Source organism: Xenopus laevis, chromosome 1S (genome assembly GCF_017654675.1).
Source record: "Xenopus laevis strain J_2021 chromosome 1S, Xenopus_laevis_v10.1, whole genome shotgun sequence".
NCBI lineage: Eukaryota > Metazoa > Chordata > Amphibia > Anura > Pipidae > Xenopus > Xenopus laevis.
This window is the reverse complement of record NC_054372.1, coordinates 141,734,167-141,745,763: the sequence shown is the minus strand read 5'-3', so window position 1 is coordinate 141,745,763 and position 11,597 is coordinate 141,734,167. Positions and strand designations below refer to the sequence as shown.

Below are 11,597 nucleotides of genomic sequence, written 5' to 3'. Positions count from 1 at the left end.
TCCGAGAGAAGTACAAAGCATTATTGAGCTGCTTCTCCCCACATACTGACAAGGGACCATAAAGGTTTGTAGAGTAGCCCTTCCCCTGGGAACCTTCCCTAAACGCACAGCCCCCTGTTTCACACACTTCCCATTCTCATACGATTCCCTTCACCCCTCCCAACCCCCACTCTTCAGACACAGCCGCCCCGCCCATAATGTAGCCCTTGTCACCCAGACACATCGCCTCCCTCCTCACTACACTCGCTGCCGGCCCCTGATTGGTCAGACTCTGGGGGAGAAATATAAACAAACAGAACCAGGCGACTCCAGACACATAGGCAATCGGAACCGACAGACCCAGTTCTGTAACCGAACCCTTTGGAATTGACTGTACGAGTAGCAGTGAGAGCAACAGCCCCACGCTGATTTCAGAGGCAGCTTCAGCACCAGCAGCGGACAGCTCCAGACGTGAGAGCCCGGCACGTAGTCTATGGCAGCGGGTCTGTGACCCCCCTGAGCGAGTACATCATCTGGCTGAGCACCGGCTAATTCCAATGGCTGGGTAGTTGCCAGGAGCCTATTATAGTGCACAATATGGGCGGCCGACTGAGCAGACAGAGTAGCCTGGAGGATGAGACAGACGAAGCTGTGGATTCGGGGGGCCCAAGGGCGGACGCTTCCAGGGTGGAGTTTGCCCTCACGTCTCTGATGCTGAGTTCAGAGCGCATCCCCGGGGTGCTAAGGAGAAACAAGCCGGCTCCCTATATGCGCAGATCCGCCTGGATCCGAGACATCCAAGCGCTACTCCGAGACCACAAGCTGCAACAAGCCGTGCAGGTCCTGAAACTGCTCCGCAAGGTGAGGAATGGGGCTCCCCTCTACCCACCCGCGTACTCACTACTGGCACATACATTCCACACGGGCTCCCATACAGCACAAGTCCTATACAGTATTGGGTTTGGTCATTTATTGCCACGTTGAAAGCAATACACCATGCATGTACACTCATTATTAGCCCTAACTTGTGCAAAGAGCTGAGAAATCTAATCCAGGAGAGGTCTAAATTGTTCTTTCAGTTGTTCAATTACAACTCCCAAATTGCTGCTGTGCCAAACGCACCTTCACTTGCACAGAGTGTCCCTGGTACAGCCCTTCTCTCCTTCTTACCATGGCCTTCCCCTTTGTTCTGTTTCAGGACCTGGGCCTGGAGGGGACATTCCTCAATGACATCCTCTATAGACACTCCACCTTTCTCAACCTGGTGGATCCCATCTCCCATGAGCTGCTGCTCAGCCTTGCCAGAGAACTACAGTGTCCTAGAAAGGTAAGTCTGAGAGTGACCTACTGCTTCCATTGATTAGAATGCCCAGTGCTAGAAATTATATTTATCTGGTCAGTTCTTATATCTCCGTTTTAGGAGGACAATTTACATTGTAGCCCCTGAGGATTGCGTGCAACGTAGAAAAAGGGAAGGTCCATTCCACCCCTCCCTCCCCAGCTAATTACCAATACCAAGTGTTGCTTAGTACCCGCTGTAAATGAGCCGAAATTAAATCTTGTTTGCTGCTCACTCGTTTCAGATCTTGCAACGCATTTAACTATATTTAGAAGATTTTTTCTCCTTCCAGAAAGCACACGGTAGGTTCTGCATATATCAATTATAAGGATAGAAGCCAGAGAGGGAGGGAGGAGATTGGCAGTGAGACAGAAGCATGGAGAGGGAGAAAGGAGAAACAGACAAGTGAGTGACGATGGGAAGGAGAAAAAGTCACATTAAGGGGAAACTGAGAAGGACACGCAAGGAGAATGAGACTCAAATTGGAGAATATCGAGTGATTAGAGTTAAAGGGGAGGAATGTAATTAAAATCGCAAGCATTACTTAAAATTGCATTTTTGCAAATGTTTAGCACTGCTCTCAATGAAACATTTGTTGGTGAATATAACATTGCACATTATTGCTAAGCAAAGGATAGTGTTAACACCTACTCTGGAGTTTAGTTAAATATTTTGTCCAAAAAACGCTTTGTGATTGCAAAATTTTGTTACATACACTGCAAATGTTCGCAACAGCCATTTGGTCGCTTACTTTGCAAAGGAAGTCTGTACAGCCAGAGGCTCTCTTGCTGAGATACAGCTCCCAATATAATATTTGTGGGATTTTAGCTTATAGTAGCTAAGCTACAATGCTTTAGAGGTCAGCTGCCAGGACATTCACACTTTCAAGTTGTCAGAGGGTGCTGGAAGTTGTAGTACAACAGCGGCTGGAGAACATTTAGGCTGTTTTACCTTTTGCCAGATAAAATAAGGGTTAAACACAGGCCCATTGTTCATTAAATTATTTCTTGCTATAGCAACCCACAGGTGCCCATGGACATAGTAGCCACTAAACTAATTTAGTGTCCTTTAGTGTACAGATACTGAAATACACATAAAAAGCAAGGAAATTAAGCATTGCTGGTACATCAAAAGTACACCTATTGCATTAAATTTTGTTCTACTGGTGCCCCTTCCTATAGTTATTCAACTGAATAAAATATCACCAAAAATATTTATTTTGCATAAGGGGATTAAGCCAAATACTGTAAAAGGTGCTGATTGTAAATTTGTAGTGTACCGAATGCTGGAAGGGCACCTTCATGTGCATAAAACATTCCTGTCCCAGACCTTTTTCAGTTTTTTCATTTAGCACAAGGGCAGATTCAGGGAGATTTAGTCGCCTGGCCTCACAAGGAAACTTCGGGTGACTTCTGAAATCGAAGCGCCGCGAGTGCATTGCAGCAGGCGATTTTTCATTTTAGCAGGCGAAAGGCAGGGAAAAGGCATTTTGGGGAGATTGTCGCCCAGAAGAACAGGCAATTAGTCGCCAAGCGCCTGAATCTGCCCATGTGCTAAAGCCCTAATCAGTAACACCAAAAAATGAAAGTATTTCAAAGAATGTAGTGTTGCCCTGCACTGGTAAAACTGCTGTGTTTGTTTCAGAAGCACTACTATAGTTTATATAAACAAGCTGCTGTGCAGCCATGGAGGAAGCACATGATACTCAGTAAATAAGAGACAAGTTCTGAAGAATCCCATTGTATACTACAGAGTTTATCTGTTATCTGCTGTGTATCCTGTGCCTTTTCTCCTTTTTCAGCTTTGACTGGCTGCCCCCATGAATACGCAGCATCTTGTTTATATGAACTCTTGTAGAATTTCTGAAGCAAAACACCAGTTTTACCAGTGCAACACAACAGTACATTATATATTAATAATGGCAGACTAGTCACTGATTCAGACACTTGAAACAAACTCCCATGCAGTGTTCTGGCACATTTGGAACTGTGTGCCTTTGGGGTTAGCATGCAATCAAGTTTTTGTAAGAAATTAAACCTTGTTATTTAAAGAAAGCAGGTTATTTATGTATCAATGATATCCATTTAGTCTGCCACAAGATCCTGCTCACTGCCATACTTAATGGCAGCTTAAATCGATACTTTTCAGTCTTATACAGTCCTCAATGTTATAGTCTTTTTGTATTTTTATTTTGCAGGATTAAATACCCCCTACAGGGATTAGTCAGGGATTAGATTTGGCTGAACTACAACATCCAGCATTGTAATCGAGTGTAGTCTGCAGCCTGTTTCTCAACTGATAATTAACTAACCCTTTAACATTTGTGTTTCTTATAAGGGCCATATTAAAATGTTGAATCAGGAGCCTTAAAGGGGTGGTTCACCTTCAAACAACTAGTTGTTTTCAGACAGATCACCAGAAATAACGACTTTTTCCAATGACTTTCTATTTTCTATGTGTGCCGGTTTTTCTAATATTGAAGTGTAAAGTATAATTTTTCACCTTCTGAAGCAGCTCTGTTCTAAATTGATACATTTAGTTGATACATTTCTTATCTTTGTCCCTGCTGAGCAGAATCTCTGGGTTTCATTACAGGCAGCTGTTAGAATTGATACAATAGTTGCTAATACTCCAGAGATGAGGCTGAGAAATGTATCAACTAAATGTTGCAAAGTTGTAACAGTTTAGAATCTGCACCTGAATTACTGAGCTGCCAGACTCAAACACTAGAGACACGAACATTTAACTTTAAACTTAGATTTTGGGAAAAACAGTAAAAAATAAATAATGGAAAGTAATTGAAAAAAGTCTTTATTTCTGGGGAACAATCTGAAAACAAGTGAATTTAAAAAAAGGGTTTGGAAGGTGAACAGCCCCTTTAAACAATTTAACAGGACCCCTCAATAACCCCATTACATAATATAGTTTGTTAAATATTGCTCCATGCAGGGCTGTGAAAAAAATCAGAATTAAAGATTCTGCATTGTTTCTGAAATAATCAAGTTTATATTCACTATCCCTCTCTCAGCATCTGTTTCTCTTCATTCTGTCTTCATGCAGCAGTTGGGTGTCAGATGAATAATCCAGTATATCTTATAGGAGGGGGTTTCTTTCCTAGCAGATGTATTAGAGCTCACTCAAATAAATGATTCCAGGACAAACAAAATCTAACAAAATAACTGCCTTTTGCATATATTCTGCATGGTGATTTTAATAGAGTGAGCTCTAATACATCTGTTATGTTTTGGGTAGACGAGGATGAGGAGAGTATAACAGTGCTTTATTAGCAGAGACATGCAGGCATTACACAACAGTAACTTTCACTTTCACTTTTTAAGCTGTCCAGGAAGTATGCACAGTATGTCTGAACACAGTGACATCTACAGGCCATTTGTATAAATACCAAATATTCCCCTATAGTAGGAAAGCATTTGGACAACTATTATAAACAGCAACAATTGAACAGTATGCATTTTAAAACAACATTATGCATTATTCACATCACATAGTCCTGGGTCCGTGCAGGTAGTTTTCTGATTCTCTCAGTACGCCTTATAGGTTTGCTTTCTTCAGGCCCATTGCAGTTGGCATCAGGAGTAGGAAAATGTCCTTCATCAAATGGAGCTTCTCCAAAGTCATATCTAACAGGAGCAAGACGACTTGCATTCCATATGCGTCCATCAGACAGTTCATATGTGTATGGTCCTCGCTGGCGTCTCACTTCAAGTGGTGTAGTAAATTTAGATTGTCCTTGTTTCAGTATTCCTGATTTCTTAATTCTGACTAAAGATCCAGGCTGAAAGTGTACTTCTCTGGCACCATGTCAGCAGATTTTTGTAGGCACAGTATTTTGTGGAAGTTTGATGTCTGCAACATGTAACTTAGTGTGCATCTGTCTGCCATGTAATAATTCAGCAGGAGATGATTGGGTTGTTGCATGAAGATTTCCTATGCACAATATTCCTCTCTCTCAGAAAGGATTCAAACTCATATGAGACAAACTGTGGTCCGTTGTCTGATATTAACTCCTTTGGATTACCTTCTCTGCTGAAGACTGTAGACAGAAATGTTATCACTGTAGCTGATGTTATAGGAGAAACAAATGCAATTTCAGGCCATTTACTGTAATAGCAAATACACAAGGGGGGTTGTGGGAGCACCCGCATTGCTAAGTAAAAATATATATAAGTATAAGGGAAGTGCTACTGGCATATCCAAATGGGTCAGTGCACATTCCCTGGGCCCCTGTCTAAGTAATTCAGTAGATGTGCAAATGCATGTGTTAACAAAGACAGGGGTTTTTAGTTGCAAAGTTATGATCATTTACTGTAATAGTCTATCAAGGTTATAGCAAATCTACAATCTATAGGAGCATCTGTAAAAGGACCGACAATATCAATAGCAAGTTTTTTTCATGCTGAATCAGAAAAAGGTACTGGTTTGACATCTGGTCTCACTTTGTGTATAAAGTTCTTTGCACAGTCCAGTGAAGTGTTGCTTTGTGGTGAAATTTTAGACACAGGCTATGTGGGAGGCACTGGTGCTGTAGTAATGAGACCATCAACTAATTGTAGGTTTAATGCAGCAAAGAGATCCCTTCCAAGTATAGCAGTACCCTTATTCACAATGTAAAAGTCACATTTTGCAGTATTTGATTCAAATTGTACAGTCACTGGCAAGCAACAAAGCACAGGGATTGGATCCTTTAAGTAACTGACCAGTTTCAGGGCAGGTGCAACAAGCGGATCTTTTGCAAAGTATTTCAAGAAAATATCCTTTGGTAGTATAGAAACAGCTGAACCTGTATGAAGCATCAGGTTAATGGAGTGACCCTTGTCAGCAGAAGCAGTACTGACACTGACAGTGCATATAAACTTGTCAGGAATAAATGTACCAGCTTTATCCACACTTAATACTGTGACATTTGTAGTAGTGACTTCATGAACATCTTTAGCAGAACTATGGCAGATCTTAGCAAAATGTCCTATTTTTGTGCATTTGTGGCACCTTTTCGCTTTTGCAGGACATGTAACATGATTTGCAGTGTGTTGTGTTGAACCACAGCGAAAACAGAATTTTCTATTTGTATTTGCTGTATGGTTTTGCAGTGTAGGTGAATCCCTTTCCTGTCCCTGCACTGTATTTTGCCTGTGACTGTGCATTATTAGACCACAGTGCTGAATTCACAATCTGTACATTCCCAGCAGTTCCCTGACTGAGAGTTTTAGCCTCTGCCACTGCTGTTTCAATTTGGCTAGCAACTGTAATAGCCTTTGCAAGGGTTAAATCCTGCTCTAGGAGCAGTCTCTCTCTAATGCGAGGTGAGTTTGTTTTTTCCACAATTTGGTCTCTTAGCATTTCATCTGTTAGAGTCCCAAACTCACAGGTAACAACCAGCTCTCTCAAAGCTGCTACAAATTGTTCTGTGGATTCGCCATTACGTTGTCCATGTTGGCGGAATTTATATCTTTCAGCAACCACATTTACTCTTGGCATGAAAAAGTTCTTTATAGCAGTAAGAGCAGTTTCATAAGTCTCATCAAGTAATGGTAATGTATAGAATATACGCTGTCCCTCTGCTCCCAGACAGTGAATAAGTAAAGCACGCTTTCTAGCAGCAGAAATCTCCCCTTGGTCAGCAGCACTAATGTAATTTTCAAACATACGGATCCAAGCAGTATAAGGTATGGTAGGCTCACCAGGGTTTAGAAGAAAAGGTGCAGGCTGCTGCAGAGGTAGAAGAGCCATCCATGTCGCCATTTGTTATGTTTTGGGTAGCCGAGGATGCGGAGAATATAACAGTGCTTTATTAGCAAAATCATGCAGGCATTACACAACAGTAACTTTCGCTTTCACTTTTTAAACTGTCCAGGAAGTATGCACAGTATGTCTGAACACAGTGACATCTACAGGCCATTTGTATAAACACCACAACATCTTCTAGGCAAAAGGAGCCCCCCTATAAGATATATTGGATCATTCATCTGACACCCAACTACTGCATGAAGACAGAATAAAGAGAAACAGATGCTAAGAGAGAAATAGTGAAGATAAACTTGATTATTTCAGAAACAATACAGAATTTTTAATTGATTGTATTTAGAAAGTTTCTTATTTCAGTAAGCAGAAGCTAATATTAAATTTTAATTTTCACGTTAGTTCCCCATTAAATTCCTTTGTGTGCAGGATTGTGCAGCCCAGATGCTGCCCCCTTCCACTCCGCGCTTAAAAATCAGCATCAAAGCTGGTCAAAGGGGGGCAGCATCACTAGTGCAATGAGCGCAATTGACTCTGCACTAGTGGAGAAGAATTTTTGTGTTAAACCCTGGAAATTCGGCTTTTATAGTTACAAGAGGAGGCTTCTTGCCTCATGGCAGTAGCCTACATTTGCTTATAAAAAAAAAAGCACTTATTTTGTGTATATAGTATTTAAGTAAGTTTGTTATGTAAGTTTGTATTTAAAACAAAATATACATAGAAACACAATATATATTACTAATTGCAGGAACATGACACAATGAAATCCACAGATCGCATTTGTCGCCAACTTATCTACCACCTGACACCTCACTCCAAGTGGCATCGGCATAGCCTGCCTCAGAGAAAAAGCCTGACAAGGTAAGATAACACAGAAAGCGTCACTGAGCAAAGTTAGCATTTTCTACCTGTTGCTACTCATCTTTGTTGTATTGTTTTTGCACTTTCACCTGGTGAAACTTTCACCCCCATGCTTGCTTATTTGAAAAAAACATCAGACCAACAAGAAGGCTATGGGAAGAAATAAGGAGAGTTACAGGAATTAAATACAGAAATGCACAAACTTAAAGGAACCAAAGGTAGTACATACATGGAGGTATATTTATCAAAGAGTGAAGTTAGAGATGGCCACTGTCCGCTAGAGTGAAATTCCGCCACTGTCCATTCATTTCTATGGCATTTTGAAAGGCATATTTATCAAAGGATGAATTTTCTCTTTCACCCATTGATAAAAACTCTTTTAAAAATCCCATAGAAATAAATGGAGAGTGGCGGAATTTCACTCTAACGGACTGTGGCGATCTATAACTTCACTCTTTCACGCCATGGAAGGTATGGAACTGGAAAATCATATAAACAGATACCAAGGGAATATAATAGTACTTGTGTACCCAAAAATTTGTGTCTTGGGACACTCCTTAGGTTTTTGCCATAATTTGGTTTGTTATCTAATTACACACAAAAGTGTAACAGGCACAAAGTGCCAAGTCTATGCTTTGAAAATAAACTTTGCTTCTTTTATAATCACATTGCCTACGAGAGTTACCATACAGAGACGTAGCAAAATGTTACACCTTAAAGGACAGATTATAAATATTTTATGGTTTCGTGTGTACACAATCTGCTTAATCTTGCCCTTCTATTTTGATCCATTAATGTTTCTGTTGGTACAGCCTGAAGAACAGCCTACTGCAGAAACTGAGCACTGACACTCTGGATCTCTCTGGAATCCCTCTTTCACCCCGTGATGCACAGCGTATTGCTCACTACTTGCAGAGTCATGGAGACCACCTCACCAGTATAGATCTGAGCTTTACTGACCTAACTGATGGCACTTTATGCCTCGTACTACCAGCTCTTTCAGCTTTGCCCAATCTTACGCACCTTGCACTCAATGGGAATCGACTGACTTGCAACACCCTAAAGGAGCTCAGTGAAGCCATGAAGGATAGTGTCAACTTCCTCTGCTTGAGCTGGGTGGATTTGGGCAATAATGTAGATATCTTCTCCATGCCCCAGCCTCTGCTTCTTGGTTTAAGGCGACGTTTGTGCCAGCAGAATCTTCTTCCCACAATTCCTGAGGCTCAAGATGGTGACATTTCCGAGGGGGGCATTCCTGTGTCTTTTCCAGAGCTGCATTGGGACAGATGACATCTCTAAATGCAGTGATCATGAAGACTACAAATGACCCCACATACTGTCCCGCCTCTTAATGAATCAGAGAGTGGGTCCCACTTGTATTAGTGGTTCTCTGTGACCAGTTACAGAGGAGGAGAACTGGATACAAATTGCCCACATCCCCACTCATTTTCACCACCCAGCAAGAGTAGTAGAGCAGCACATAACATTTCCACACCAGCCTTATCACTGTGTGTCCTGCTGCTTATTCCCTTAATAAAAGGAGCCAGGAATCAGTCAGAACTGCATTGTCAGGAAAATTTGGAACTGGGTGGCATTTGCTGTCCAACATTGTAATATTGTGGGTGAAGCAATCACCAGTACCCACTCCTAACTTCTATACATGTAGTATGAATGTTTGGCTGGGTGCAGCAGAGCTACTGGCTCGCAAGTTTTTCAGTATATTGGTAGGATATGTGTTTGGCTTTTCCATGTTAACTAACGCAGTGTGACAATTAACTGTGCAAATATCAAAGGCTTCTAAGGACAATATATGATTTATTACAAATCTACCTAAAACTTGTATTCTGTTCAGCAAAATCAGAGTTACCGTTGTTGGAAATTGTTGAAATTAGTAAAGCCATATTTCTGCATTGCAGATCCGCACACACACGCATACACTTGTTCTGTTAAATATTGGGAGAGCCCAACATTTTTGGATGTATAGGTATATTCTGTATTTTTTGTCTGAGACCTCCCTTTTTGTCTGAATGGTTTTTTTGTGTAGAATATCAATGCTATCATACTCAGTGCACAGTCACAAGATAGAAAGTAAAACAAATGCTTACGTACTTACACAGCTATTTAAAGGGCACTACCATCATAAAAGAAATATTCTGTACCATGGGGTTACTATTGGCATCTTTTATGAATATTAAACTAAAATGTAATCATATTTGCTGTTAATCATGGAACTTTGTTGAAAAACCAGCTGATGAAACACAAAGGTTTAATACTTTCCCAAAAAAGCTCAAGCCATACTGTGAGCAGGAGTTGCTTTCTATCTATCTATCTATCTATCTATCTATCTATCTGTCTGTCTGTCTGTCTGTCTGTCTGTCTGTCTGTCTGTCTGTCTGTCTGTCTGTCTGTCTGTCTGTCTGTCTGCCTGTCTGTCTGTCTGTCTGTCTGTCTATCTATCTATCTATCTATCAATCTATCAATGTATGTGTAATTTGCATTAAAGATTTGCCATATGAAATGGTAGGTCTGTCAGAAGCTATCACTGCATTCTGTGTTTTCATCCAACAAGATCATGTCTGACTTTTGTTGTCATTGAAGTAAAGAGATTTGGTCTGCTTAGTCCTTCATTTGCTCTGTATCATATTTGTATGGATAGTCATTATAGTGATCAATCAGTGGTAACAAAAAAGTAAATACTATAAACTATTACTTCCAGTTGTCAATATTGTTTTGTTTCTACTAAGGCATAGGATGCAAGGCACATGGTAAGATAAATCTGCAGTACAGCAGGCAACAAATCCCCCTCAAAATTTCTTGCCATATCCTAATGATTGCAATCACTGCAAGTGATACATATAACTTGCAGCAATCAATTTTAATTGCAGGAAATTGCCTTGTTTCTCATTTTCCTGTAATTAAGCTGGATTGATTCTCTGTATCACACTCACAAGAGAACCTGGGAAAACACAGCTGTACACACATACTGGACTCCTGGTTCGAGCCTGCCTTCTCTTTCTACTCCACTACTTCTAATATGCTTAGTAATATTGGCTTATTTAAAAAAAAATATATATATATATTGTTGCATTATTTTGTTTATTTTATTTATATGCAAAGGCCTGCCACATAGGAAGGGTTGCCACCTTTTTTGCAAAAAAAATACTGGCCTTCCTATATATTTTTAGATTTTTTTCCCTATTAATAACATTGGGGTCAAGCGTAATTTTTACCGGTCATGCCGGTAAAATAGTGGCCAGGTGGCAACACCTACACATGGGTTGCTGTATATACTATATTTCAGTGAAGTGACATCAAACGTTAGTCACCAAGTGATTGTATTTACTTACCTCAAACCTCAGGCTGGTGCTCGTATCAGAAGAAAACTGGTCGGGGTTCTTCCAGTGAGCACCACAAAGCGATCCTCTTCCTGCTTCTGCATGTGCAGAAGATCAAAAAGCCAAACTTTAACTAAAAAGCCGACTATTTCACATATGCATCTGCCCTGGAAAATTTGAAGAAAGAAGAAGCAGGAAGACTATCGCTCCATGGTGCTCGCAGGAAGGAGCGGGGTATTAGGTAAGTAGATACAATCACTTGGGGGTGCCTAACTTTTGGCACCCCCAAGTAAAAATGCTTTTCATTCTCCTTTAAGCAATTCAAT

General features: G+C 40.7%; 1 protein-coding gene across 1 annotated transcript; it reads left to right on the top strand.

Annotated features, from left to right (window-relative positions):
- Window positions 1–213: 213 nt before the first annotated feature.
- On the top strand, window positions 214–10,645 carry LOC108707118 (leucine-rich repeat-containing protein 75B). The gene is made up of 4 exons (XM_018244096.2): window positions 214–840; window positions 1,178–1,306; window positions 7,824–7,936; window positions 8,749–10,645. Exons 1-4 carry the CDS (start codon window positions 577–579, stop codon window positions 9,224–9,226), a joined length of 984 nt encoding a protein of 327 aa, XP_018099585.1. The 5' UTR covers window positions 214–576; the 3' UTR covers window positions 9,227–10,645.
- The last annotated feature ends 952 nt before the right edge of the window (window positions 10,646–11,597 follow it).

Coding starts and splice junctions, on each gene's coding strand:
- LOC108707118 (XM_018244096.2), top strand. CDS start 577: ATGGGCGGCCGACTGAGCAGACAGAGTAGCCTGGAGGATGAGACAGAC. Junction 841..1,177: donor TCCTGAAACTGCTCCGCAAG/GTGAGGAATGGG, acceptor GTTCTGTTTCAG/GACCTGGGCCTGGAGGGGAC. Junction 1,307..7,823: donor AACTACAGTGTCCTAGAAAG/GTAAGTCTGAGA, acceptor TACTAATTGCAG/GAACATGACACAATGAAATC.